This window comes from Strix uralensis, chromosome 15, assembly GCF_047716275.1.
Source record: "Strix uralensis isolate ZFMK-TIS-50842 chromosome 15, bStrUra1, whole genome shotgun sequence".
NCBI classification, from domain to species: domain Eukaryota; kingdom Metazoa; phylum Chordata; class Aves; order Strigiformes; family Strigidae; genus Strix; species Strix uralensis.
In genome coordinates, this window is record NC_133986.1 from 9,115,295 (window position 1) to 9,139,774 (window position 24,480).

At 38.5% G+C, this 24,480-nt stretch overlaps 1 protein-coding gene across 1 annotated transcript; it reads right to left on the minus strand.

Annotated features, from left to right (window-relative positions):
* Positions 1 to 603: 603 nt before the first annotated feature.
* ZDHHC13 (zDHHC palmitoyltransferase 13) lies at positions 604 to 17,356 on the minus strand. The gene is made up of 17 exons (XM_074884250.1): positions 17,176 to 17,356; positions 16,489 to 16,631; positions 15,982 to 16,104; positions 15,439 to 15,516; positions 14,058 to 14,202; positions 12,803 to 12,867; positions 12,056 to 12,218; positions 10,919 to 11,044; positions 10,457 to 10,590; positions 9,549 to 9,651; positions 7,549 to 7,671; positions 6,421 to 6,483; positions 5,967 to 6,060; positions 4,474 to 4,557; positions 2,978 to 3,135; positions 1,540 to 1,637; positions 604 to 811 (listed from the first exon to the last, which is right to left on the minus strand). The coding sequence occupies exons 1-17, from the start codon at positions 17,194 to 17,196 to the stop codon at positions 676 to 678; spliced, it is 1,857 nt and encodes a 618-aa protein (XP_074740351.1). The 5' UTR covers positions 17,197 to 17,356; the 3' UTR covers positions 604 to 675.
* Positions 17,357 to 24,480: the final 7,124 nt, after the last annotated feature.

A 24,480-nucleotide genomic window follows, 5' to 3' on the forward strand; every position in this document is an offset into this window, starting at 1 on the left:
GCATGGAGCTGGGAATAATTCCCTCTGTTTGCATACATTGCTATTTTCCATCATCATCTTACCCATTTTCATACACTAACAGGGCATATATACATGAAAATCTAAGGCAGAGAGTCAGGCTTTTTCTTATGGTTTTGTGCTTACCTGTTCTTAAGTACCTCACTGGTCACTTAAGCATGTCATTCAGCATGAATCTATTTCAGTGTGTAAAAATACACTTACAAGCATGAAAGCTCTATTTAATTACATGTAAACCCTCCAAACACAAAGACTAAATAGAGCTTTTCACAACATAAGCAATAAAATTACAGGGTAATTGTAATATTAAATTTTTAATAATGAACATACCCCTTAATTTTCAAATGTAATTTTCTTTTATTATCTGCAAAATAAAGGGTACCAGCACAGTTTTGAACCTCTGCCTTAAAAACTTACCTTTGAAAAATATCTTCTTAGTGTTATCACATAAAATTTCAATTCATTTCAGCTCAAACTATATATACACAGTCATATAGTGATTGTTCCATATACAAACCTGCTGTAGCTTATGCAAGATAGGTTTAATATTTGAAACAATAATAAAAACAAGCAACTTCAGAAGAATTTGTAAAAATTAACAAAATATCCAGTTTTATTTAGCTTTCAGCTCAACTGTTCTCAAAATTAAGCAAAACTTCAAACAGAATGAACATTTTTCTCCTTTGCTGTGGGAAAAAGGTTGTATTGCTTGGTCCAGTCAACTACATTGGGTTTGAACATACCAAAGCAACTGCACTGAAAAAAGTCCGCAAGATTCTGGAAGCATCCAAGACTGAAAAGGAGAGAAATATCCATTAACAAACCTAACAAAAGAAGACTGCAAGCATCAAAAATACACGTTCACTGTGAGACAGTACTTAAGATATAAGGCTGTCAATGAAGACAGCTCTGGGAGAAGAAACCTAAGGATAGTTGTCTATCGAGCATTATTCCTTTGTTGAACTTTTACAACCTGTACTACATTAAAGACTGAGAGCAGATTAAGTTCAACTCAAATATTTAAGAGTTAGTACTTAGTACGATCTCATCTGTTAACACACATGAGGAAACATGGACTTCTACTGTAACAGGGAAACTGTGGTACTAATTTCTCTACTGAGCTAAATGCTGCAAGAGAAGTCAGAAAGGGAGCAGTTCATACCTTAGTTCTCTTTCTGAACCTACAGAATGGGCTCAGAGATTGATGAAAACATTGGACAACACCCCCTCACACCCAAAATTGGGTCTACTGATTAATGCTATGGACTGATTTTGGCACATCTTTTTCCTATGTGCACAGCCATGCAGAAAGAACACCACTAGCTCTCATGCTGGCTGTTTGTTTCCTAGGGCAAGAGTTCTCAGCAAAGAAAATGAGGTCCATTTCCTCGTTTTAGCACAACTCATAACATGCACGAGTAGCACATCCATAGACCACTGTTTTTTTGCATTAATGAAGTAGCGAAGCGAATCCACACTGAAAAGATACAGGCTTAAAACATGCTATTCATTAATACTCACTTGTATGGAGTTCTCCTGAGCGAAACAGGATGCTTAGAAGATTTTCTCTGTATCAGGAGGTTCATTCTTTCATGCGAGGTCAATCCCAAGAATGCAATCTTACCAAAAGGAAAATGTAAGTAATGGTTAAAACATGACGATCACACATTAAAATTCTAAAAGACACTATTGAGAAGGGAGGGAGGGGAAGAGGTTGGCCATATCTAATAAGTAACTACTGCCACAATTATTGACTGAAAAGTATGTTTTTAAGTGTTACTTGTACTAAACCAGAACCCAGCAAGCTGTAACATTAATGCTTCCACTGAAGAGGCAGGCTTAATCAGGATGACCATAAAGACTGTACTTTTAGAGATGTCTGTAGAAGTATAAGATCTATCCCCCGAAAAAGACAAAACAGCTTAGCAAAAAAGATAAAGTAGATGTCAGAGACTCAACAATAACTTCGCTGTTTTCTTGATTCCATGTCTTCTTTCACCAAGTTTCACAATGAAATTTAAGGGTTTTTTCCTGCATTTTTGCTTACTTAGTCCTTTGTCCATCTCCTTGGGTTTTTATAATCAACATAAATCTTATAGGCCCTTATAAATGGCTGCAAGGGTCCTTCGCTGAATGACATGCTAAATATCATAAAGCAGGACATTTACAAATGACTGTGTATGAAATACAGTAATTAATTATAAACATCCTACCTAGCTCCTTTTTTTTCCCCCCAGCACGGTATCTCAGTGCCTTGGACATTACAGAAATCTAGCAGTACACATAATTGTGGGTTGTTTTTTTTTTTTTAAATAAAATGTAAAACAAATCTTTAGCTCAGTATGCTTCACACATATTCCCACAACACATCTTTCCTAAAACCTGCTAAACAAGCTGTTTCCTAGATGTTTTAAGACAGCTCTTCTCAAGCTTGTTTGCACAGCCAAGCTCTCTCTGAGAAAAACATAAACAAGAAATTTGACAGTCCTCATCAGGATAAAATCCGGGTCATATATTTTTATTGTAGCAATGGGATTTCATACCATCTAGTGACCCACTACTGAGCTCTACCACAGAAATTTTGGTTTGGGACTAATTGTGCTATTAAGCTTTTGTGCTGTTTTTGGGGCAGTAATACCAGTTCTATTAATCAAATAAGTTTATTGCCTTTAAATATACCTTTTTATAGGTCTAGTATTTTCAATGAGTAGTAAACCCAGAACTCAGTTATAGGAATGATTTGCAGACTGTGATCCTACTTTTAACACTGGAATGTTGAGTGCACAAGTACCCATGAAACTTCAAGGGCTGCCCTGAGATTTAAGAAAAGCACCTAGATATGAATATTAATTAGTCAAGGAAAGCAGGCACAAAGTTCTTATTACAGCAAATCATCTAGGAAAAAGTTTTAATACGATAACTCCTAAGGAGAGGAGCATAAACTGAAGCAAAATAATACCTGATAAAGCTGCACCATCAGCCACAATGAAGCCCATACAGTATGAAAACAGGCTACTGTGAAGATGTAGAAAACCCAGGGAGAACAATGTATTATCTGTGTGAAGTACGTCCATGCTCCATCTTGATGATAACTTGTGGCGCAATGGTTTGACCAATCTGACAAGATACATAATCAGTTAATCACGTTTTTAATTTAGGCCGCTTAAGAAACGAACAAAGATTATATGCATAGTATGAATATTACGTAGCAATATGCTCTAAAAATACCATGTTTGATATATCATGTTCCCACTTACAAGCACCCACATCGACATGTGACTGCTTGCTATTCTGGCTGCATAATCTTCACATCATATGTTCATAATCCACAACAGGAACATTCAAGGCACTGGGCTAGGCACTTTTTTATAGTTAAATAGTGATGCTGAAATAAGCCATCATCTCTCATTGTCAAGACTTCCAAAATTTTGCTTCATGCTTATTTGTAATTTTAGGACAGAATATATCATTTCTCTTATACATCACCATCAACAAAAGACCACATTACGGTGACAATGCCAAGAACGCAGTATTTTACCACTATTACATAGACATAAACTGGAATGTCCAACTTCTGTAGATTTATTAAGAGATACTTAAAGCCTACCACATGTGTCTAACCTATAAAAAAACCCAAACAACTAAATGCAGAGCAACTTTTTTTTGCCTCTATGTCAGTGGAACAATAAAGAGGTTTTCCTCCCATGTTCCTTCACACACAAGAAACAAAAAAAATAATATGCTTTTTGTATATGTAAGACTACTACTGAAACACAGGAAAGCAACTCATGTTCACAAGGGTCCTGTGTCCTCCACTGCCACAGCTCGCTCACTTTGACTCATTTCAATATAATGTGAAGTGATATAAAATAAAATGAACTCTCTCTACTTTTTAGTTAAAAGATTAGTGCTATGTTAATTCATTCTCAGAAACTATATTATAAGGGCTCTCCTCCAAGAAATTTCTTAATTTTCCAAAGTAACAGCTTGGATTTATTAATGAGATACACAGTTCTCCTGTTTTCAAAGTCATCACTACATTAAAAACAAAAGTAAACTTTTGCAAGTGTTCAATATAGATATTTCCAAATAATAAAATCAATAAAGCCTTTGCAATAATGTATTAACAAACTTTATTTCTACTGCAGTAAAGGGTATCCAGACTAGAACCTGAAACCTGACCTTCCTCCACACGACTACTGTACTTCTCAATGGACATCCCACTAGAGCTGTATCTTAGTTTCTACTCAACACAAACATAATCAGATATTTGACCAAAGACTCAGAGATGATATATTTTCATGTAAAGACAGAATTACAAGATAACATCACTGCTGAAATACGGTATCATTTGTGCAGGTATAATTACACTTGCTAAAAATGAAATGCTGAAAAATAACAACCATACACGTGCATCCTTGAAAGCTAAATTAAAATAAATTAATGGATACATACACAGAAGAGTTCCGTGAAGCAGCCAGACACCGGTCATCGTTAGGAAAGACAGGAACAATAGGTAGTAACGATGGTTCCCAACGCCTGTATTCGAGTCAAGGAAAAAAAAAAAAATTGACATTTTAAAATCCAGCAGTATTTGCATTTCCCCTAAAGTCAACAGGAATAAAAAGAATCAAAACCACTTATTATTACCTCTGCTATTCTCAAGAGAGTTTGGCAAGACTGATATCCTTCTCAACTTTTTCCTGTAAGCCACCCCAATTGGCATAATAGAATTAGTTCTGATGAAGTCAGCCAGGATTTGTCTCCTCTTCAGAGCATGCCTTCAGCTGTTTCAGCTATATGAGGACTAATTATGCAACTAGAACTCTCACCATGCACAGTACAATTGTCTCATATGACTGAAAAATCTAAGCTATTCAATTTGTTTGACCTTTGTGTGCTTCAGAATTGCACACATATGCATAAACACCCCAGACTTCTGTCAGAGAAACTGTTACAGGAAGATATACAATTATTTTTCTTTAAATTACAATCAGTATTGCTCAAAGCTTTGAAACAATATATCAGAAGGATGTCTCACCACCGTGTAAATAGCAAACACTATAAAAGCATTTCCAAGTATTTAACATTACAAAAAAGCTACTGGCAAAAGAATTTGCCAAAAATACATTGCTACGGATGTAAAGATCTAACCTTTCTAACTTGAGCATCACCAGTAATGAGACAGAAAGGAAGAACAAGGGAGTTTCTCAAAGAACACAAGAACATAAAAAACGCCCTGTGGGGTTATCTCAGTGGTCCAGTTGCTCCACTTCACTGTCTCTAACAGTGACAACAGGCAACATTAGCTCAGGAGGACACATGAGCTTGGCCACTTTAGAGTTCACTCTCCTCATCCACAGTTACTGCATAACAATGTCCGTGTGCATACCTGACGAGTTCTTTCAGCATCTACTTTTGGACACACTGTCCAAAAGTTTGTCTAATCCCTTTCTGAACCTTCTGATACTGCCTGTATCTGCAAACCCTTACAGCAGCAAGTTCCAAAATTTGAGTACGTGTCCTGTAAAGACATGTTTTCTTCACCAATTTTAAATCCAATAGCTATTCTCACTGAGCCTCTCCCAGTTCTAGTATGATGTGCCTGGTGAATAACAGTTCTGTGTTCACTTTAGCCATCGTCTTCATTGATGTTTGTTTGGGGTTTTTGTAAAGTCTCAGTCATATTCCCTGTTCCTTCTCATCTCAAAAGTCCTAGACTTTTCAGTCTCTACTCTTAGGGTGACCACCCTTTTATCATTTTAGTTGCCTTCTTCTCTGCCATCTAACTGGTGCCTCTGTCTAACTGGGCCCTCTGGCACCTATCAGTAACCCCTTCAGCATCAACTGTGTATTCTTATACCAGGTGTGCTCTCTCTCTAAGGAGATAAAGGTTATTTCTGCAGCTTTTAAAATATGTGGTATTTTCAGATTTGATGAACACTCACCTATGCACTGTCCAATCCACAGAGAATGCTGATCGCATCTGGCTACACATGACTCACAAGCAAGGCAATGCATAGATCTCAAAGGCTTCCTTACCTAGTTGAGGATGAAGGAAAAGAATACAGTCATGGCAAAAGCATCTATTTCGCTCAAAATTTATAGCATCACCTCATGGGCACTGTCATATTTTGTACAACTACTGTATAAGAGACCTCACGACACAGAACATAGATGAGAACTGTACATCTTAATTTTACAAAACAAGAGATGGAAATAATTATTATTTTATTCAGATTAGAGTCCAAGGATCTCAAAGCATCTCTTTTGTCGCTGTAAAAGAAGAAATTTAAGTAAAATAAAACAAACCATGCATGACAAGCAATGAGGAAGTTTTTTATAGCAGTATCGAGTAAAAGCCAGATTCAAAAAGAAAACAAATACCAAAGCCTCACTTACAAGACACGATGTGCAAAACGTCCTGAAGTCCAAGCAACCTCCTTCTGCAAGAGCTACAATGTTCTGAAAGACAAAGTAGTCTGCACTTACATTTGGATCACATTTTCAGGGGGATCTATGAACATTTTTACACTAGGCCTTCTACAGTTCACTAGCATTTTGAGTGCCAAGCACCGATAGGACTAAGTACTTGCTACTTAAAAAGGTTCATGAGAAACACAAAACAGCAAAGACTAATGCAACTTCACTCATGCAGGATTATCCAGAAAAGTATCTCTGTGTTGCCAAAATTAATAAATAATGTGAATGAAATATTCTTCCAAAAAATGAGATTGTGTTAAGATACAAGGTATCTCTCATATAGTCACACTTCAGAGAGATGAGGAGAGCCACCATATTTACTGTTCCTTTATGAGTACTAGGTAAGACAGCATTTACTAGTTCTGTGGTAACAAGGTAAAATTGCAGTTTATTCTCCCTGGCCATCTGAAGAAATACACCCTCATGGAAAGCAGTGAGATCACAAACAAAACGCTTCCCTTAATCCACAGGTTGGAGAAACCAAACACTAAAGTCTTTACTGATCAGTTGGCGATGAGTCTTTTTGCCATTCTACAATAGAGCTAGGAAATGGCATGTCATTTACACGATGCTTAAGCACAAAAATCAAACCATTATACACATCTTCAATGTATCTGACATAATTTAAGTAATTTCTAGCCTTTGGTATGCCTTACAAGCATGGAGAACTGTAGGAAAGCATTGTGAGTATCTCTTTCTAACCTTAGACAACTGGAGTGGAAACCGTACAAAATTTATATTTATTAAGTGAAGTTCTATGTGCATTTATATCACAGATAACTTCAGGGAGTCTGTATGATGTTTGGCCAAAGCTCACATTTCAGTGAGATGGAGGGAAGGAAATCACGGCAGGATGATGAAGTTAAGGAAATAAGCAGTAGGAGGAGAAATTCTCAATGATCTATGCTGTTCAATGACAGAGCTAAAAACTCTTAGAAGAACTGCTTTCAAGTTTAACAAAGCTGCACATGGTAACGAACAAATCAACCATAAGCTTATGTGTTACACCAGGTTATCCCTTCCATTCGTTTTTATGAAATCACCTACCTCTTTTCTTTCTTTTTCTGAAGTCTTAACATATCCAGGATCAGATCTCCAAGTTTCATAGAAATAATAAACAAGACCCATCATGCAAAACACGACGGTGATTTCAAGAATTCTATTGGCTACATGTAATGTTCAGGTTAAGGAATATATTTTTGTACCACTACATACAGTTGTTTGCTGCAAGTTCTCTGGCAGACAAATTATTATCATACATGAGGGAGGATATACAGTCATTAGGACCATAACTTTTACTATGGACTAAAAATACCTGTTAGTCAGGTGAAAGCAGGGGAAAACCACATCAAGATTAACTATCTCCATACAGCAACAGGAATGTGGAATGGGACAGGTTTCATGTCAATTAAATTCAAGCATCAAACTTGAGAGCTTGAGCTTTTAAAGAACAGTCCATGATGCCACCAAGGAGCAGAGAGCCCAATCTGGGATCCCATCGCCAGTGACCACCAAGCCACTATAGAACTGCAGTATGAATAATGCTTAAAAATCAAGTACTGCAGCCTCAAGGTTGTTTTGTCTTATCAACTAAAAACACTGCAAAATAGCTCCAATTAAAATCAAGATAATAAATTAGTAAATATTGGCACTGTCTATGACCAGTCTTACAGCTGGGTTTGTTACAAGGCAATTGTAGGGCACATTAACGTAAGTCAAAATGATTTCCTGTGGATACTGCTGGACTATATGCATTTCTACTCTTTTTTGGATCTGAGAGTAATCCTTAATTAGAACGGCTAGATTTTCATTCAGACATAAAGACAGGAAACTAAAATACTGAACGTTTCTATGACACTCAGATCTGCGGCCACCTCCAGAAGGAAAAGATATTCATGAGGAAAATGGTTAGACAGTGAAGTGGAAAACTATTTCCCCATCTCACCAAGCTATGGTTAGACCTTCAAGAATATTGCTATGCTATCTTCAACAAAGTGTCTGACTCAAACCCCTATCGTTGAGTTTTTTTTTTTCTTTTAATTTAGATGACACCAAGAAAATCTTAAAACTTCACAACCCACCACTGAATAACATGATTTTCATTTAGACAAGCATATGCGTGTATCCCTAGCGGGAATATACTTGATCAGTTCATCAAAATTAATCCTGATAATTCTATTAAGGACATCTTAATTTGAAACAGCACAAAGAAAATGCCACTTAAAGGATGAATTAAAAATTAATTGAATTTGTGTAGCAATATATTATAGCTGGTTTAGTACAGAATTATTTACAGTTCTAAGTATCTCCCTAAGGCCTTTTCACAAAGCTTAATCAATAAACAGATGCCCCCTGTGTAACAGAAGAGCAGGGCACTGAAAACAGAGTAAACTACTAAAACGTTTTTGTACTCAGTGCAAAGCCTCTTCAAAGAAAGTAAATCTAAGGTAGACTTTAATCCACTGTACACAAAGGATGCAGCATAACCTATGAATAAAGATGGGAGACTGGAAGATCTAATTCAGTGGGACATGAAGAAATTTATTCCTTGTTTTTTGGCGGCGGAGGGTGTTGTTTTTAAAAGCAGAAGCACAAATATCACTGTCAAATTCTTGACATTTTAGAAAGAAGAGATGCTTTGAAAATTATTATTAATGCATGTGTTGTCTAGTTATACTACATGCCAAAATGTATTACTGTTTGAGAGTCTCAATGAGGAAGATTAAAGAGTCACACGGAGATGCTAATAGAGATAATTAGGTTTACAGCAAAGACATTTTCATTTTGATATTCCAGTAACTTAAGTAGTTCAGAACTGTACACAAATACCCGCTAAAGGTAAAAGAAGGTACACATTTTTATTCTGTATATAACTTGAAATTAAACTCAAAGTTATTTCACCCCAGCCCAATGGAAGTAAACCAATCTTACCAGATGTTAACAGTCATGTGGAATTATCTGGGACTGCTCATTACTATTTACAGGACCAGGCTGGGATTTATTAGGAATTATAAAGAGTTCTGTTGCATTTCTTGAGTACAAAGGATATCGGGCAGGAACCAGAAAAACCATGTCACGGACATCCAAAAAACTGAACTTAGCAGAAATGCTGTGGGAAAATACCTTATATTCTTGAGCCCCACACATTGCCTGAAAGAATATTAAAAAGTATTTTTAAAAAATGTATTTAAAATGTAACTCCATAGAGTATAAATTATCTGGTTTTTATTTTTAAAACTTCACACACAGAGAACATACTTCAAGTCTCTCTCAAAGCAATCAAGGATTGTCACTCAAAAGCATTCTTTAGCCAGATGCATATGGGGTTGACAATGCAAAAATAAAACTGAAGAGTGCTCTTTTCCAGCCTAATATTATACAACGGAAGTGCTATGGCACTGGGTGAAAAGTGCCATCTCTGTCTATTTGCACACTGATAGCATTGCCATTTCAAGGAACACTGACTGTTGCAGTAACTGCTGAAGAAAGCAGAAAACCTGCAGAAGAGCTTAGGATAACACTGGGAGGTCTGGGGAGCAAAAGGGGGGGGGAAACTGTTTCATTAAAACTCATTCTTTGTCACAAATAATGAAGGAAAAGTTGAGATAGAGCATGTTTCTGAGCATTGCGCATAGATACCTCAGTGTCTACCAGGTGCAGACCTTCAGTAACACTCTCCTTATCATTAAAATTAGCTAAGAGATTGCTTAAACACTTCAGTGTTTTTTCAAATCTTCCAGTGATGAGAAACTATTATTTTGCACACCTAAAGACATTCAAATTCTATGGTCATTCTAAGAAATACATACATTTAAATTCTTGACACACTCTGCAACCATTTCTCAGGAGGTATTTTTTATGCTAAATCAAACTAAACTCTGAAGAGAATACTGCATTATCTTAATATGGGGTCTATAACAAATAAATATACATACATAGAGAAAAAGCTACAAACCTGACAAACAGAGCCATCCCAAATAGCAGGAAGAGAAGCAGAACTCCTTTCAAAAGCCAAGAATCAGAACTTAAGTTCATTACATATCCTATGGCCCACATCAACGTCAAGGAAGATGCCAACAGCAGGAAGAGCTGTTAAAATGATTATTGTTAAAATATGACAAAGTTTTCAAGCAGGACTTACTTCAAAAGTACTCTGATAATGTGGAAACAAATGTTGAAAGACTCAAGATAGATAAGATGAAGTGACACATCAATACGCTGAAGGGAAAGGAGGGGGGAACACGACATAAAACCCCCACCCAAACCACTGCTACATGCTTTTAAAGAATTTTATTTTTGGGCACCCCATTTCAGAAACCTTAAAGGATCCTCTTCTTAGAAAAGAGTTCAACTGCATATTATTCTAAACACAGAATGCTGTAGCTTTATTTCCATTAGTTATTACTGTGGATATTACCTCATATTTCTCTACTATTTTCAGTAACCTGTTAGTTCTTCTGCTTCTCATTCTTTCTTCCTCTTTCACCATATAAACCATGAAGCGATTCAGACTTTGATAAGCAACGTCAAGCGGTGTCTCTCCCTTTAACAACAGAAATGTTTATTTCTTTATGCACTTGACATGTAAGTGCTTTCATTTTTAACAGAAGCAAAAAAAAAAAAACTAAAACAATAACTTGGCAGTTACTTCCTTCTCCCACTTTTTTTTTTTTATTAAGGCAAGGGTAAGCTAAATTCAGAGTTTTAACATGCTTAATCCAGTGCTTTGTAGTTCTAAAAACTGATAGTTGCAACCATATTGCATCCATCTGAGTTAACTCTTGGACTGTCTCCAGTAACCTGAAACACTAAGCTGTCTGCTAGAATATTACATGCTTACTGAAAGGGAAGGTTTCTTGTTTATGTTAACTTTTTAAAACCAAACAGCAATCCCCTAAGTCACATATACAAACAAAAAAAGCACAGATGGAAAAGCTGCTTAATATGCAAACCCTGAATAACTGCACTGTACAAACGTATCTATATCATCACAGGAATTGATAGTTTCAACAGTTATACTTCTCACTACCAGTTTTTACAAATATTAGGATGAAGACTTTCCTATGTGACTAGCCCTTTTGAACATATCAACAGGCATTGTCAAACACTGGCTTTCACAGGACAACACACGCATCTTTTTAAAGGCTCTAAGTCTCACTGGACACCAACACATGGCTATTTCTAACTATCTGGCCAAAGCTGTTACTTCTCATTACAAGTGTTTTGAAATAGAAAACAGCCAACTTAAAAAAAAAACAAACCAAAGGGAGGGTAGTGGGTGGGGCATGGAGAATCTGCAAAGGACACAATTATGTTCAGTGACCGAAAGGCTTGGCTCTTCATTAAATGGACGTTGCAAAGAATCTCTGCATTCATACTTTGGGCCACACCACAAGAAAGGTGCTAACTCCTCTTGGGAAAGACTAAGAACACCCGCTCTTAGTGAGCCCCCCATTGCAAGGGATGTCCAAAGTAAAGAGGACTCAGATTTTTCTTTACATTCATGATACACATTCATGCCACATGGAAGGAAATATCATGAAAGACATTGTACCTTGACGTTTTTTATGTCCAGGCTAGCACCAGCTTCCAGCAACAAATCCACTGCACTAGTATTTCCTGATGTTATTGCCCAATGCAGTGCAGTATTCTTTTGAACATTGTCTACAGCATTGAGAGAGGGGTTAAACTTTAAGAGAAACCTCGTGGGTTCTGGTCTAGATGAAAATAAAGTACAAAAGTTAACGAACAGAAGATAATCTATATTGGATATGAAACTTTTGAACACCTTATAAAAACCACTGTTTCCATCTGTGAAATAACAACAGATACACAATACCCTGTCTCAGAACAAGCTCATCAACGACAGATCCAAGTTTATAATTCAGGTCCTGCCCTGAAGGTTTTTCTCCAGACTATGTTATCTTCCCATTTTAACAAATTTGAGGTATAGGCACAGGTTATATCTTTCTACAACACTGTGTATAAGCCTACATCTCCACATTTTATTCTAAATGCCTTTTACTGTGTACACCTCCATTTATTTTTATTTCTGGGAAAGCATAATAATGCTGCAGCTGGTTCAGGCGCAAACCTTGACTTCTTTATGAAATTCTTTTGACTTTCTTTGCTATATCCAATTCGCTACTTCATAACTGCTGATCTCTGAAATATCGCGTATTTTAGTACAACTAAAAGGGAAGGAATGTCAGTTTAACAGAAAGTTTTCATAAGAAAAACTTTAACTGACTGCTTCTTGGGTACAATAAAATAAGATCTTTTAAAGTTATTCACTACTTACCCAATTGCTTTTTGTGCTGACAACATTAAAGGTGTCTGTCCATTGAAGTCCATTGTGTCTATGTTCTAAGTATAAGAAAAAGACAACAAGCAAGTGAGTGATTTCGGGAAACAGAGTTAGATGGTCAGATTCGGAGCTATACAGAAGGCTTAGTTTCACTAATGGAAGGAAAATGGAAACAAACCAAGTTATACCAGCCAAGAAGCCAACACTCATTTAAACATTCTTTTCCCCCCATCTGAGTCTTGCAGGCCATTCCTTTCACAATATGCTGAGTCTCCACTGAGGATATTTTTAAGGGAACCACGTTAACCATATTTCTTGTCCTCTTTTGTGCAAAAATACTGTAAATAAAACGTACGTTGGAAAGCAATGCTAACCCTCTACCTTGTGTAAACAGAACGTCCAAGGACATAAAACTGGTTTATTAAAACAACAAAAAAGATCACGTATCTCAATATGTAATATTTAAACATCCAACTCATGTTACCCAATCTTCTTCCTTCTTCAAGATGAAGGTTTCTTTCTTCTCCACCTTCATCCGTCATTACACTAGAGCAAATTTGCTTAAAAGAAATGTTTAATCACTTGGATCTTTTAGTAGAAGATACGTAGGTTAAAAACTTAAAGTTTGTGATACCCACCACCTATACCTACATTCCAGAGGCCGGTTACTCTATTAAAGAGAGCTCTAAGAAAGAAAATAAACTCACAAAATCTTTACATCTGAATACACAGTGTTTCAAAGAAACAGTCCAGATCATGTAAAAACTCTTCTCTCATTTTTATTGGCAAATTTTTACACTTATTAATTCTGCTTACTTCAGATCTAAGCTAAGCAGACATCACCTAGAGCAGATACAACAAAAGATTATGGAAAAAATAGACATTTCATAATCAAATAGTAAATACTTCATGATGTATATACACTTCATATACTGCTTTTTGTTATTGGCTTTAAAAGACGGTTGTTACTTATACAGCACCACAAATCTGCATAGCCTTAACAACTGTCCTTAAACACTCTAATTGTATGTGAATGTGTATGTGTGGGGATGACAAAAACAGGGGAGAGTATTTTTTATATATATATATTTTAAATAATCTAAAAATTCTCTGAACTTATGGCACAAGGAAATAATTGTCAAATACCTGCTTATCATCTAGAAAACAAAACAGTCAGTTCTGAAACGTATTATACATGCAGGCAGCTATTCATCAGTAGAAAACAGTAACTGGGACATCAACAACATACCTGGCCTTTTGATATGAGGTAAGCTACAATGGGCATGTGTTGAAACAGCACTGCTAAGTGAATGCTACTGAATCCTTCCCCATCAATAAGACTGGGATCCGCTCCACATTTCAACAATAATACGACCATAGGTAGGTGTCCTTGTCTGCAGCGATACATGAAATGAAACTATACAAATGACAAAAAAGCTGGAAATTTTCATTAAAGCATTGCCTTAATAATTTCTCCTAGATACCCCCCTAGAAAAATTTCCTTTCAGATTCCTGTGGTTTTATTTAGGAAATCACTTTTTTAAATTTAAGTTTATATCAGAATATTAAATACATACCTTAATAAGTCAGTCTAAGACAAACTGTTAATTTAGAATACAGTGGTTATTCTACAGTAATTTTGCCTGTGAGCAGTCTTTCTCTGATGCACCATCTAATTTTGTTTGGCAGAAGTCTAAGATTGCCCAGAAGAAAGCACTGATCTTCAATGTGAGAATTTACACTCAGAGAAGTTATCCCAGAATAATTATTTAAGGTTATGTTTTTTTTCCAGAGGAGCAGTGCTTTGTTCTTTTGATCATTTTACTCAAGTCCTGCCCTAGAAGCCAAAGTTGTACGACTTTAAACTGTATCAGGTCAAACAGCTGTAGCCTAGAGCAGATGTAGATGTAGAAAGAGCAGATCCAAAGAGGCATTAAACATACACAAGCACCAAGAGCTTCCATTGCCCAGGAAGAGACAGTGCATGTTTGTGGTGGCCACTATAAGAAGCATAAGAGGAAAAGTTGATGCCACTGGGAGATGAAGGCCAAAGACCTCTCTACATGCCCCCAAACAATAAGATGTTTTACAATGCTTCTACTGCTACTTGCTTGCACTTCAAAGTCCAGGACTGGCAGCGCTGAGTCTTACGAGAGCACACCAAGGGAATCTAGTGCAGAAGCTAAAACAACTGAAAGCGTATTAGCTAGACAGGCTGAAGTCTGAGGGGAACTGTGACCACAGTTTTTTCAGACTTAAACTGTGCTCTAATAAGCATCAACAGCTAACTTCACTGCCCTAAAACAGCCAAGTCTTCTTTGCCCACTAAGGCAGAACTCATGAGGAAAAGTCACAACAGAACCATTTCATCCCTAGGGAAACTTCAAAACATGAGTCCAAGTCACTAAAACACAGATCCACACATATCACGACTTTGTGACCTGTAAAGTTGCCAGGAATCAGAGAACAAATTTCAGCATTATTACAGGCATGCTGTGAAATTCTTTATACCTCAATAAAATAAACATGCCACAGAACTTTATTTAAGATAACCACTGCTGTGCTACACAAAATACTACTACACCTGTTAACGCTAACAGATTTACAATTAGTAGTTGCAAGCAACATACCTAATGGCCCAGTGAAGGGGAGTTGAATTCAAATCTCCACCTAGCTGATCCACTACTGCACCTTTGGAAATATAATACCTGTGTAACAGCAACACAATAAAATTAAGCATAAACATAATAAAATATTAAAGCATTATACTAAGGATAACATAGTTCTAGTAATAAATAGCTCACAATAAAAAAAAATCACTAGAGAAGCGAATGGACAAGAGTATTTTTGCAGAAAAGGATGCTCTTTTGAGAAAATGTTTAACAAAAAATATAGTTATTAGCAAAGCATTTATAAAATCAGCTTTAATCTTTGTAAAACAAACCAAACCCAGGAAAATCTGATGATTTCACGTACTACATGATTTCACATATAAAGAAGTCACAGTAACTTCACATTTCAGTGACATTTTCACAAAGATAATTGGGTTAAAATTTGAATTTTATGGTTTTCTTCTCAAGCAGCACGCTCCTTGAAGTATAATAGCAACAAAGTGATTATAAGTAACAGTGGCAGAATACTTGTGTTACTTTCACAAGGACTCTCGAGCTTACTTAACCAGCTCCTGTCTGTTGTTTATCGCCGCCCAGTGAAGAAGAGTCACATTTTCTTTGTCTGGTTGTCGAACATCATATCCTGCTTCTACCAGTTCTTTGCATCTCTCTACTATTCCATACCTTAAATGAGAAAAATCTCAATTTACCTATCAATCATTTGTTAAGTATCCACCAGTTTAGAGACAGCCCCATACTAAAGAAAAAGTAAACCTCAATAAGCATCACCCAGTGGTTCCTACCTAAGCAAATTCCACATTGCATTCAGTGGATGTCTTGTAAAAAGAGTTGGACCAAGCCCTAACGAGTAATTTTCTACCTAACAAACCTGGTTGAGAGATGTATAACCAAAATACTTACAATAATACCTTCAAGTGATTTTTCCTCTTTCACCACAGGGAGAAAACAGAATTGTAAAATTTTCATTTGTAAAAATATCTAACCTGGCTCACATTTGAGAACACTCCCATCTATTTCAACATTTGCACACACAAAACATATACTTACTGTGTAGCCTTGACGATATCACAGGTGCTGGGGTCTTCAACAATGGGATATGCTCCCGGCAGCACGGGCAGATCTTTCTCCCCCTCAGCGCCGTGGCAGTTGAGCCCATGAGGGCGATGGGGCCCATGGCAGTGGTTTTTACACTGTTGGTTAACAAAACATCAATAAATGTTATTTATACACCGTAGTCCACACCTCTCTCCTTACGAGGCGCCCAGGCTGTACTTGTTAAGTTGCATCAATACAAAGGAGGAAGTCAATTTGAAGCACCTGAGGGGAGACTCTTTCTACTCAGCAGAGGGGCGAGGGAGGTCAGGAGGGAAGTGGTGAAGGTCCGTCGGGCCACTCTCCGAGGGCGTTAAGCACCTCGCGGAGCTGCCTCCCCACACACCGCCCTTACCCAATGCTTACACCACAACCGACAGCCCACGGCCCCGAGCAGGTTCGGAAAGGCCAGGACACCGCAGCACCGGCGGCAGCCGCGCCCGCCCGCCCACCGGAGCCGCGGCACGGGGCGAGGGCCGCGGGCGGGACACGGGGCTCGTGCCGCGGCCAAGGCAGCCGCCGGCCCCGCTCTCAGCCGCGCTCCCGCCCCAGGGCCCGGGCCTGGCCCCGGCGAGGGGCACCGACCAGCCCGGCGCCCCTCCCGCCTCAGCCCCAGGCCGCCTCCAGCCGCCGGCCCCTCACCGCCGGGCCGCCGCCGGCCATCCTGCCGCCCGCCGCCTCTTCCTGCTCCCGCTTCTTCCTGGTTACCGGCGGCGGGAGCCGCAACGCCGCGGGGGCGGGCCCGGGCCCCCGCGCTACCGGGCGGGGCGGGCGGGGCCGGGCCGCTGCCCTGCGGGAGGCCGGGGAGAGCCGCCCCGCCCGCCCCCACAGCCTCGTCGCCTTGCTCAAGCGCTTCAAGGGCGGCCGCGTGTCCTCAGCCCCGACTCCAGCGGCCCCTTCCTCTCTCCGTGGGCAGCGCCACGGGGAAACTCATCGGGTGCGTGTTCCCCCACGCGCGTCTGCGGGTGGAACCGCGGGGCTGTGCCTCGGGCAGCGGCAAACGGGCTCAGCTGAAAGCGGAGCGAGCCCCGGGCCCTGCCTCCGAAGTACGGGCCGGGGTTACAACCCGCCCCCCACCCCGGCGCCGCGTACGGCCCCGGGGAGCAGCGCCCGGTTCAAAGGCTGACATGCGAAGGAGTTGCCCGGCCTTGAAAGCTTGTAAATATTGTGACACCTGATAACGCAAGCAAACTAATTACAGTATGAAATGCTAGCAAGGAATTATCCTTATGCCAAGCACGTCAAAAGAAAAAAAAGCAATGCCTCATTTATTATTAACATTCATTATTTATTATTAACCACTGGCAGTGCACTGGTTAAAGCAGGGTGGGAGAGGAGCAGCGAGCAGGCTGTATCATAAAGCATCTACAGTGGGGGCAGAATGAACGCTATCAAGGCAATTGTAAATCCGTCCTCTAATTCTCAAGGGTGTGATGTTGCAACCTTAAAAACATTCATTTGATGTGTCTTTGTAGTTTTCCTGCGACTGTTTTTAAGGGGGGAAAAAGTATTTTCTCTTTTGTATAATCATAGCAAGACTCTCATTTATCCTTAGAGCAGTATCTACCATTTCAGTCAAAAAAAACCCCAAAACCCAGTACACAGCAAACGGCCAAAATAAGCTGTTACCAGCTATCCTGAGAGAGCAGAAAATGCTTGTCGGTTGATGCTGTGGGCTGGCATCAGCTGGAAGATGCCCTTGTTCCTTCCTTCCTCCTCTCCCTCCTCCATCCATGGAAAATCTCCTGCTCAGTGCAGTGTCAACCACTGGAGATCTGCCCAGGCTGGGGGCTGTGCCCAGCGATTTCTGAGCTGGGGAGAGGAGGCCTGGCCTGGCACATCACTTGTACTTTCAGCTCAGTGTTGCTGCTTCGGAGGAGGGGTAGTTCATACCCTGTTAGTAAGTTTGCTGGCTACCAAAGTTTCTCTGAGGCATACAAGTCCAAATGAGATGATGGAAAATCTCAGCAAAAAAATTCAAACTTTTTTTCTATTTAGTTGGTTGCAAGAAATAAAAAGACACTCTTCACCATCCTACAGCCCTTAGTCTTGACAGAGCTCAGGGTGAAAACAGTAACAGGGATTCACAAAAGTCACCAGAATACTGTAAAGTGGAGCAGGCTGGTGCCTTACAGATAGAGTGGCCATCAAAATGCTTTACAGTCATGAAAGCTGCTTTGTTTTTTTATGACTACTGATAGCGCCTTGTGCTTTATATAAACTTCAGCTGACATTTTCAATCATTTTAAATATGTTAGTAAGCTGTTTATGAGGTAGGTAAACACAGCTTAGAGCACTCCTCTTATACACTTGGCTTTTTATTTGCTTTTCCTGCTCTTTTTACTGTCTGATCTTCCTGTCTCTCAGGTTTTGTCCTTCCTGTTTTTCTATTTTTTTCAGTTCCAGTCCCCCTCTCATCCTCATTTGTTGTCTGTTTCCTTCCAGACAGCTACATTGCAATCCACAATAACTGCTGAAAGAAGACTCAGAAAACCATGTTGCAGGAATCCCAGTGTTCGTGAGCATGCTACATCAATACGGTAAGCTATTCCTCATCTAGCTTTTTTCATCAAATACTGCAAGGTTATTTCTCTGGCCCACGCTGTGCTCGCTCTTGTGGGTTGTGCACCCACGCCTGCACTGCCCTAAGTCCCCCACGACCCTGCAAAGGTGCAAGTTGAGCACATCCTATTCCTGCTGCACATTTAGGGCTGGAATATCCCAAATTGCATAGTTTAGGCCCCCAAGTTGACTGAAGGAACAAAAATAACTGTTTTTTTCCTCTATCTGAGAAAAGTTGGCTAGATGGTTTTTACGTCTTTTTATTTCTAAATTCTTGTTAATTTTAGGGTGTTAAAAAAAAAGGATTTAAAAAACTATCTGCCATGGAACATGTTCAAATCACCAAAGAAATAACAACTGTTACTTGTTGTTGTTTAAATCAGGTGAAACTGTAAATGTTATGAATTTTTCAGTTAAAGCTAGTAACTTAAGGAAGCAGTTGCAAAAAACTGTGGGCATCTGCCGTCCTCCATGGTTACCCAAAAGTGGGTGAATAACAGAAACCTGATGCAAACACATATAAAAGTGTTCCTTCACAAGAATATTTGGAAAGAGTCCAGAAAAAAGTAATTCTAAACGTGGCTAGTGAAGGCTGCTCACAGTACATTAGGAAAAACTGCTTTATTCCAAATAAACCACAACTTGCTTTCCCAACATTATTGTGGAAGAACAAATGTGGTTACTGATACTTTGCAAATTTGGCTAGCAATCAAGATGTTGCAGAATGAAAGCAAAATCAAATTCCAATTGACAGGTTAATACAGATTTTCCTTCCATATGCAGAACTGCTACATAAATAGATATTAAAGCAGCTCTCGATGAAATATTGAGAGCTTTAATGTAGTTCAGTATCACAAGATGTTTTATATGATTTGAATACAGAAATCACATTGGGGAAGTGTAAGAAGAAACATTCTTGTGCTAAGTTTAAAATACCACAAAAAAGATTTGATAGGCATTTTGCTGCTTGGGTATGTAATGATCCCAAAAAATGCAGAAATGCAAAAATAAAACCGAAGAAGAAAAAGAGTTAATGTTTTCCAGTTTGAGGGTTCGGCTTGTGAGAAGTTAGGATTTGTTACAATAGAAGTCAGTTTGATAGAGATTTTCTGCATTATCTGAGACTATTCATAAACCTTAAGTCACTTGATGATATGATATTGTATGACAGTTGGTGGCAGTAATTACAGTTGTATGCAGGCAATTTTCAGCTTGGTCTCCTTCAATCTTTGTTACCCGTGGATCTCACCTCTAGCATCTTTTTTTATATTAAAAAAACCCCAAAACCCTTTCCAGAAGTGAGAAAAGTGAAGGTGTTCCTTCTACTCCATCTACAACTTTTTTACAAAAGAAGCTATATTTGATATTGGTGAAATCTAGAGCAAAGCTCCTAGCAGAAGGCAAGATTTGGTCCTCACGAACAGACAGGCAAATTTCCATTTTGGAACTGCATACTGTCTTTACTGTATTTGTGGGTTTTGGAAGATATATGTTTTTTATTTTTATATTTACATTTTTTTTAATAATCAGCCACCATTATTTCACAGCATACAGTGACAAACTTAGACAAAGGCTTTGCTGAACTATTTGTGGACAATAAATTGAGGCAGAACTGAACAGTTCTGCACTTTGCTGTGCTACTAATGCTGTACTCTTAACACATCTCATTTATACTCAGTGAGTAAATTTGCTGGAAGTACTTAAGTGTTTGCATGATTAAGAACAACTTCTACTCTTTCTATCCTTAAGAGACTAAAAGACTTAGATTAAGTGTATTGTTTTCAAAAGTCCTAAAAAAAAAAAAAAATCAATCATTCTCCCTCCCAAACAGCCTTTTCCAACTGACTATGCTTGTGATGAGTGTAATTTTGATTAGATAACAGTGAAGAGATACTTAGGTGTTTAGCAGCTTTCAAATAGTATTTTGCATTCACTTCACTGGATAAATGACAGAGAAGCAAGTAGAAAAAAAAGCCATTAAATCCAATCAAATAATATGAAAATTGCAATTTAAATAGTACAATGCTTTTTTATTGTGACAAAACATCACATTATGCATTTTACATTATCCCTTACTGCTTTTGATGTTTTATGAAGCACTATAAGTAATAAGGTTTTGCACATGAGCATACCTTTTCTGAAGAAAAAATTAGAGGGCACAGATAACGTTCAGTTTACTTCCAGAAACCAATTCCTTATTGTATCTCTCCTAAGGAAAAAAAAACCTAAACAAAAAACCAAAAAACATCCAAATCTTTCTCCAGTTCTGCTGTACATGGAGTTTTTATGGAGCCACAGGAATAACACCACAGTCCTATCAACAGAAGGGTCATTGTAATTCTACCTCCATTTACACCCCTAAAATAAAGCCATTAACTCTGTCTGTGAAATTTGAATAAAATGGATTGTATCTGTCCTCAGAATGATTCAAATTCATTGTCTACATTATTTGCGCATAGCCACTCGCAGCCAGAGGTGGTACAGAGGCACTGGGGTATGAGAGAACTGATGTACTCCAGTTTGCAAGTTCCCAGAGGAAAAAGAAGTCCATGAATATTGGCCAGGGGTTCTGCATTGCCACTCTTCAGACAGATCTACCGGCTCTGTGGGAATTTACAGATCGCCTGTGCATAGGATTCCGAGCCAGGTTTCTTTTCAGGGGGGGATTTCTAAACTTAGACAAAAAACAGAACACCATACCCCCAAGAAAAGTACATTTTGGAGATACTTATACATGAAGTTGAAATACTGTTATTTTGTTTTCAAAATGTTTAGTATGTAACTCTCTCTTCATCTAACAGAAACAAGAGCACCAAACAAAAATACTAATTTTGATTAAGCTGTTGTCTATAAGGCAATTAAAAAAGCAGGACACAGTGGCTCTCAACATGTGAGGAAGAGACACACAAATAGTAAAACTACTCAAGAAAACTAGATGTGTTGACTACTGGCTTGTGCTTACAGCTTTCCCGGTGTTTCATAAACAAAGCTAAGCACATATCATAGTGCTGTCTGAGTTTTAACTGAGTTTATTTAGGAGACCTGATATTTTTATGGTTAGGAAAAGTCTGATCTGATGAGTGTTTTCAGCTAGAAAGCAAGAGAACTCAGTGGGACAAAGGAATTTCTTTCCTATGCTCTCCACAGGTAACAAATAAAGAGAGTGTCACCCACAGAGATTCAGATCATCCCGGAACCATCAGGCTGATGTCCACACAATGCCACGTGGTACAACTGGAACAGATGCTGGAGTACACTTCTTTCTGCCTCTTCATTTTTAGATTCTCAAGACTGGAAGTTGCATTAGAAACATGGCCCTTTAAGTATTTATCCTTAGGGATATGGTGTAGTTTGGAACTGTCAGTGCTAGGTTAACAGTTGGACTAGATGATCTTCAAGGTCCTTTCCAACTTAGATGATTCTGTGATTCTGTATTTGGTGGTTTTTGTTTTTGTTTTTTTTTTTTATTTTCAAACACAAAGCTGCTGGTATGAGGACAGAACAGTTACCTGAGAATGCAAAATATTTACTTCAGAGCAGCTGTACTTCCTTGTAGTTGACTATACTGGATCTTAAAAAAAGATAAAAGAAACTTTTAGAGTGTGTGCATAGTCTGCATTTCCTATAGCTGTGGCTTATGTTCAAATTGTAGGACTTTATCATATCACCACAGTGAACCACTTCATTTAGTTCACTAGCTACAAAAAGCATAAAACCAGTGTAGGAGCAATCAGTCAATTCAGCCTCATGAAATTCCACTGAAGTTACACAACAGATGATATAAACAATAGAAGACACATAGTTCATTGTTGTTGGTCATAGAAACTTTGCTAATCCAAAAGAAGGAACTGCAGAGTATAACTGAGGACAGAATTTATTCTGTCACATCAGTTTAACTTTAGGGGATAGAAATACATGCATGTTTTGAAATGCCAGATTCAGGCTACCCAGCTCTGCTGGAAGCACTGACACAGCTAAACAACTGCAAGAAGAAAGCTACGCTAACCAGAAGCAACTCTGGGAGAAAAAAAAAGTATTTACTGGCCTTATCTTAAAACATAAGCGAAATCAGTGCAATAAACAGCAAGCCAAGCACCATCTTTGTGGCACGTATGATACAACCTGGAAGGCAGTTTTAACTAGAAATCACAGAACATCGATGTACTGCTCCTGGTTATTTGTATTAAACTGTGCATTTTGGCTGCAATTTTATGAATATGAACATCATCAACATTTATTTATCCCATCCTCATGCTTGATTTCACTGAATTACCATGAGCTGTCTTGTTTTTAGGTGCATTCCACATACTCGTTTTGTTGCTTTCTTCTCTTCCAGAGGTGGTAGCAGCAAGCATGTGTTATACAGTCAAAAGCTGACACTTGTTTTGGCCGGAAGAAAAAGGGCAAAGAAAGAACATCCCTCTTCACTGACAGGAACGGAGATTTTTACTAGAACATTTCAGCGACAACAGTGTAAGAGTTACACAAGTTTGCCACCTCCGTTTTGGTGTCTTCCTACCCCTGACGTGTCTTTTTTAACAGCTGGACTTTTACACACTGAAACCTCCAAACCTTCAGAGTAATGCATACATAGAAATGCTTAGAAAACTACACTTCAGGAAATCACAAGAGGCGGCATCACTCCAATAACATAATTTTACAAAGAAAACACTAGGAAATTAAATATATCAGAAGCAACCAACATATTAACATCTGATAACTGTCCTCAATTCTAGAGCATCCATTTTCTTTCTGTCTCCACCTAATTACAGCACAGCTGCAAACCACTTCTTAGCCACCACAGCTGGCTCCCACGAGCCCTGAGTGGGCTCAGGACTGCCTGGTACACTCTGACAGCATCAAAGCCTTGCTTGTGTTTCACCTACAGGGGGAAGGGCTCTTGGATATGTGACCTGCAGCGTTATGGAGAAAACCCATCGCTAAGTGATCCTCAATAGTAACTACAACATGCCAGCTGGAAAGCCAAACATTATGATAAAACATACCTAGCAGACACTGAGATAGTTATTTATTACCACCTTAAGAAAAAAGAATGGGCCCATTTCAAGATATTTTTAGAGTTTATGATAGCCATTTACTTGATGTATGCATTTTTCAGCACAACTGAAATTCTGGCAATGATATCCCATTCTTCCTCAGCCTTGTAGAACCACCCGCTGTAGATAGCCAACAGTTAAACGTATTCCCCTCCACCAGTACATTTTTTTCTGTCTGCAGAGAGGTTTCTCTCTCAAGAGAGTGGTTAATTTTATACACACAATAAAGTAATAAATTCTGACATGAATTAATGAACTGCTTAATATGTACACCTGGGTCACCTCTTTAAGGGCCTGATTCTAAGTACACTGAAATTGATAGTAAGCT

What these genes read in the sequence shown, in the direction of transcription:
- ZDHHC13 (XM_074884250.1), bottom strand. Translation starts at nt 17,196, where the DNA reads ATGGCCGGCGGCGGCCCGGCG. An exon ending in AACAGACAGGAGCTGGTTAA is followed by an intron (nt 15,517 to 15,981) that starts GTAAGCTCGAGA and finishes GCTGTTACACAG; the next exon opens with GTATTATATTTCCAAAGGTG. An exon ending in CAGAAAAAGAAAGAAAAGAG is followed by an intron (nt 6,484 to 7,548) that starts GTAGGTGATTTC and finishes TTTGTCTTTCAG; the next exon opens with AACATTGTAGCTCTTGCAGA.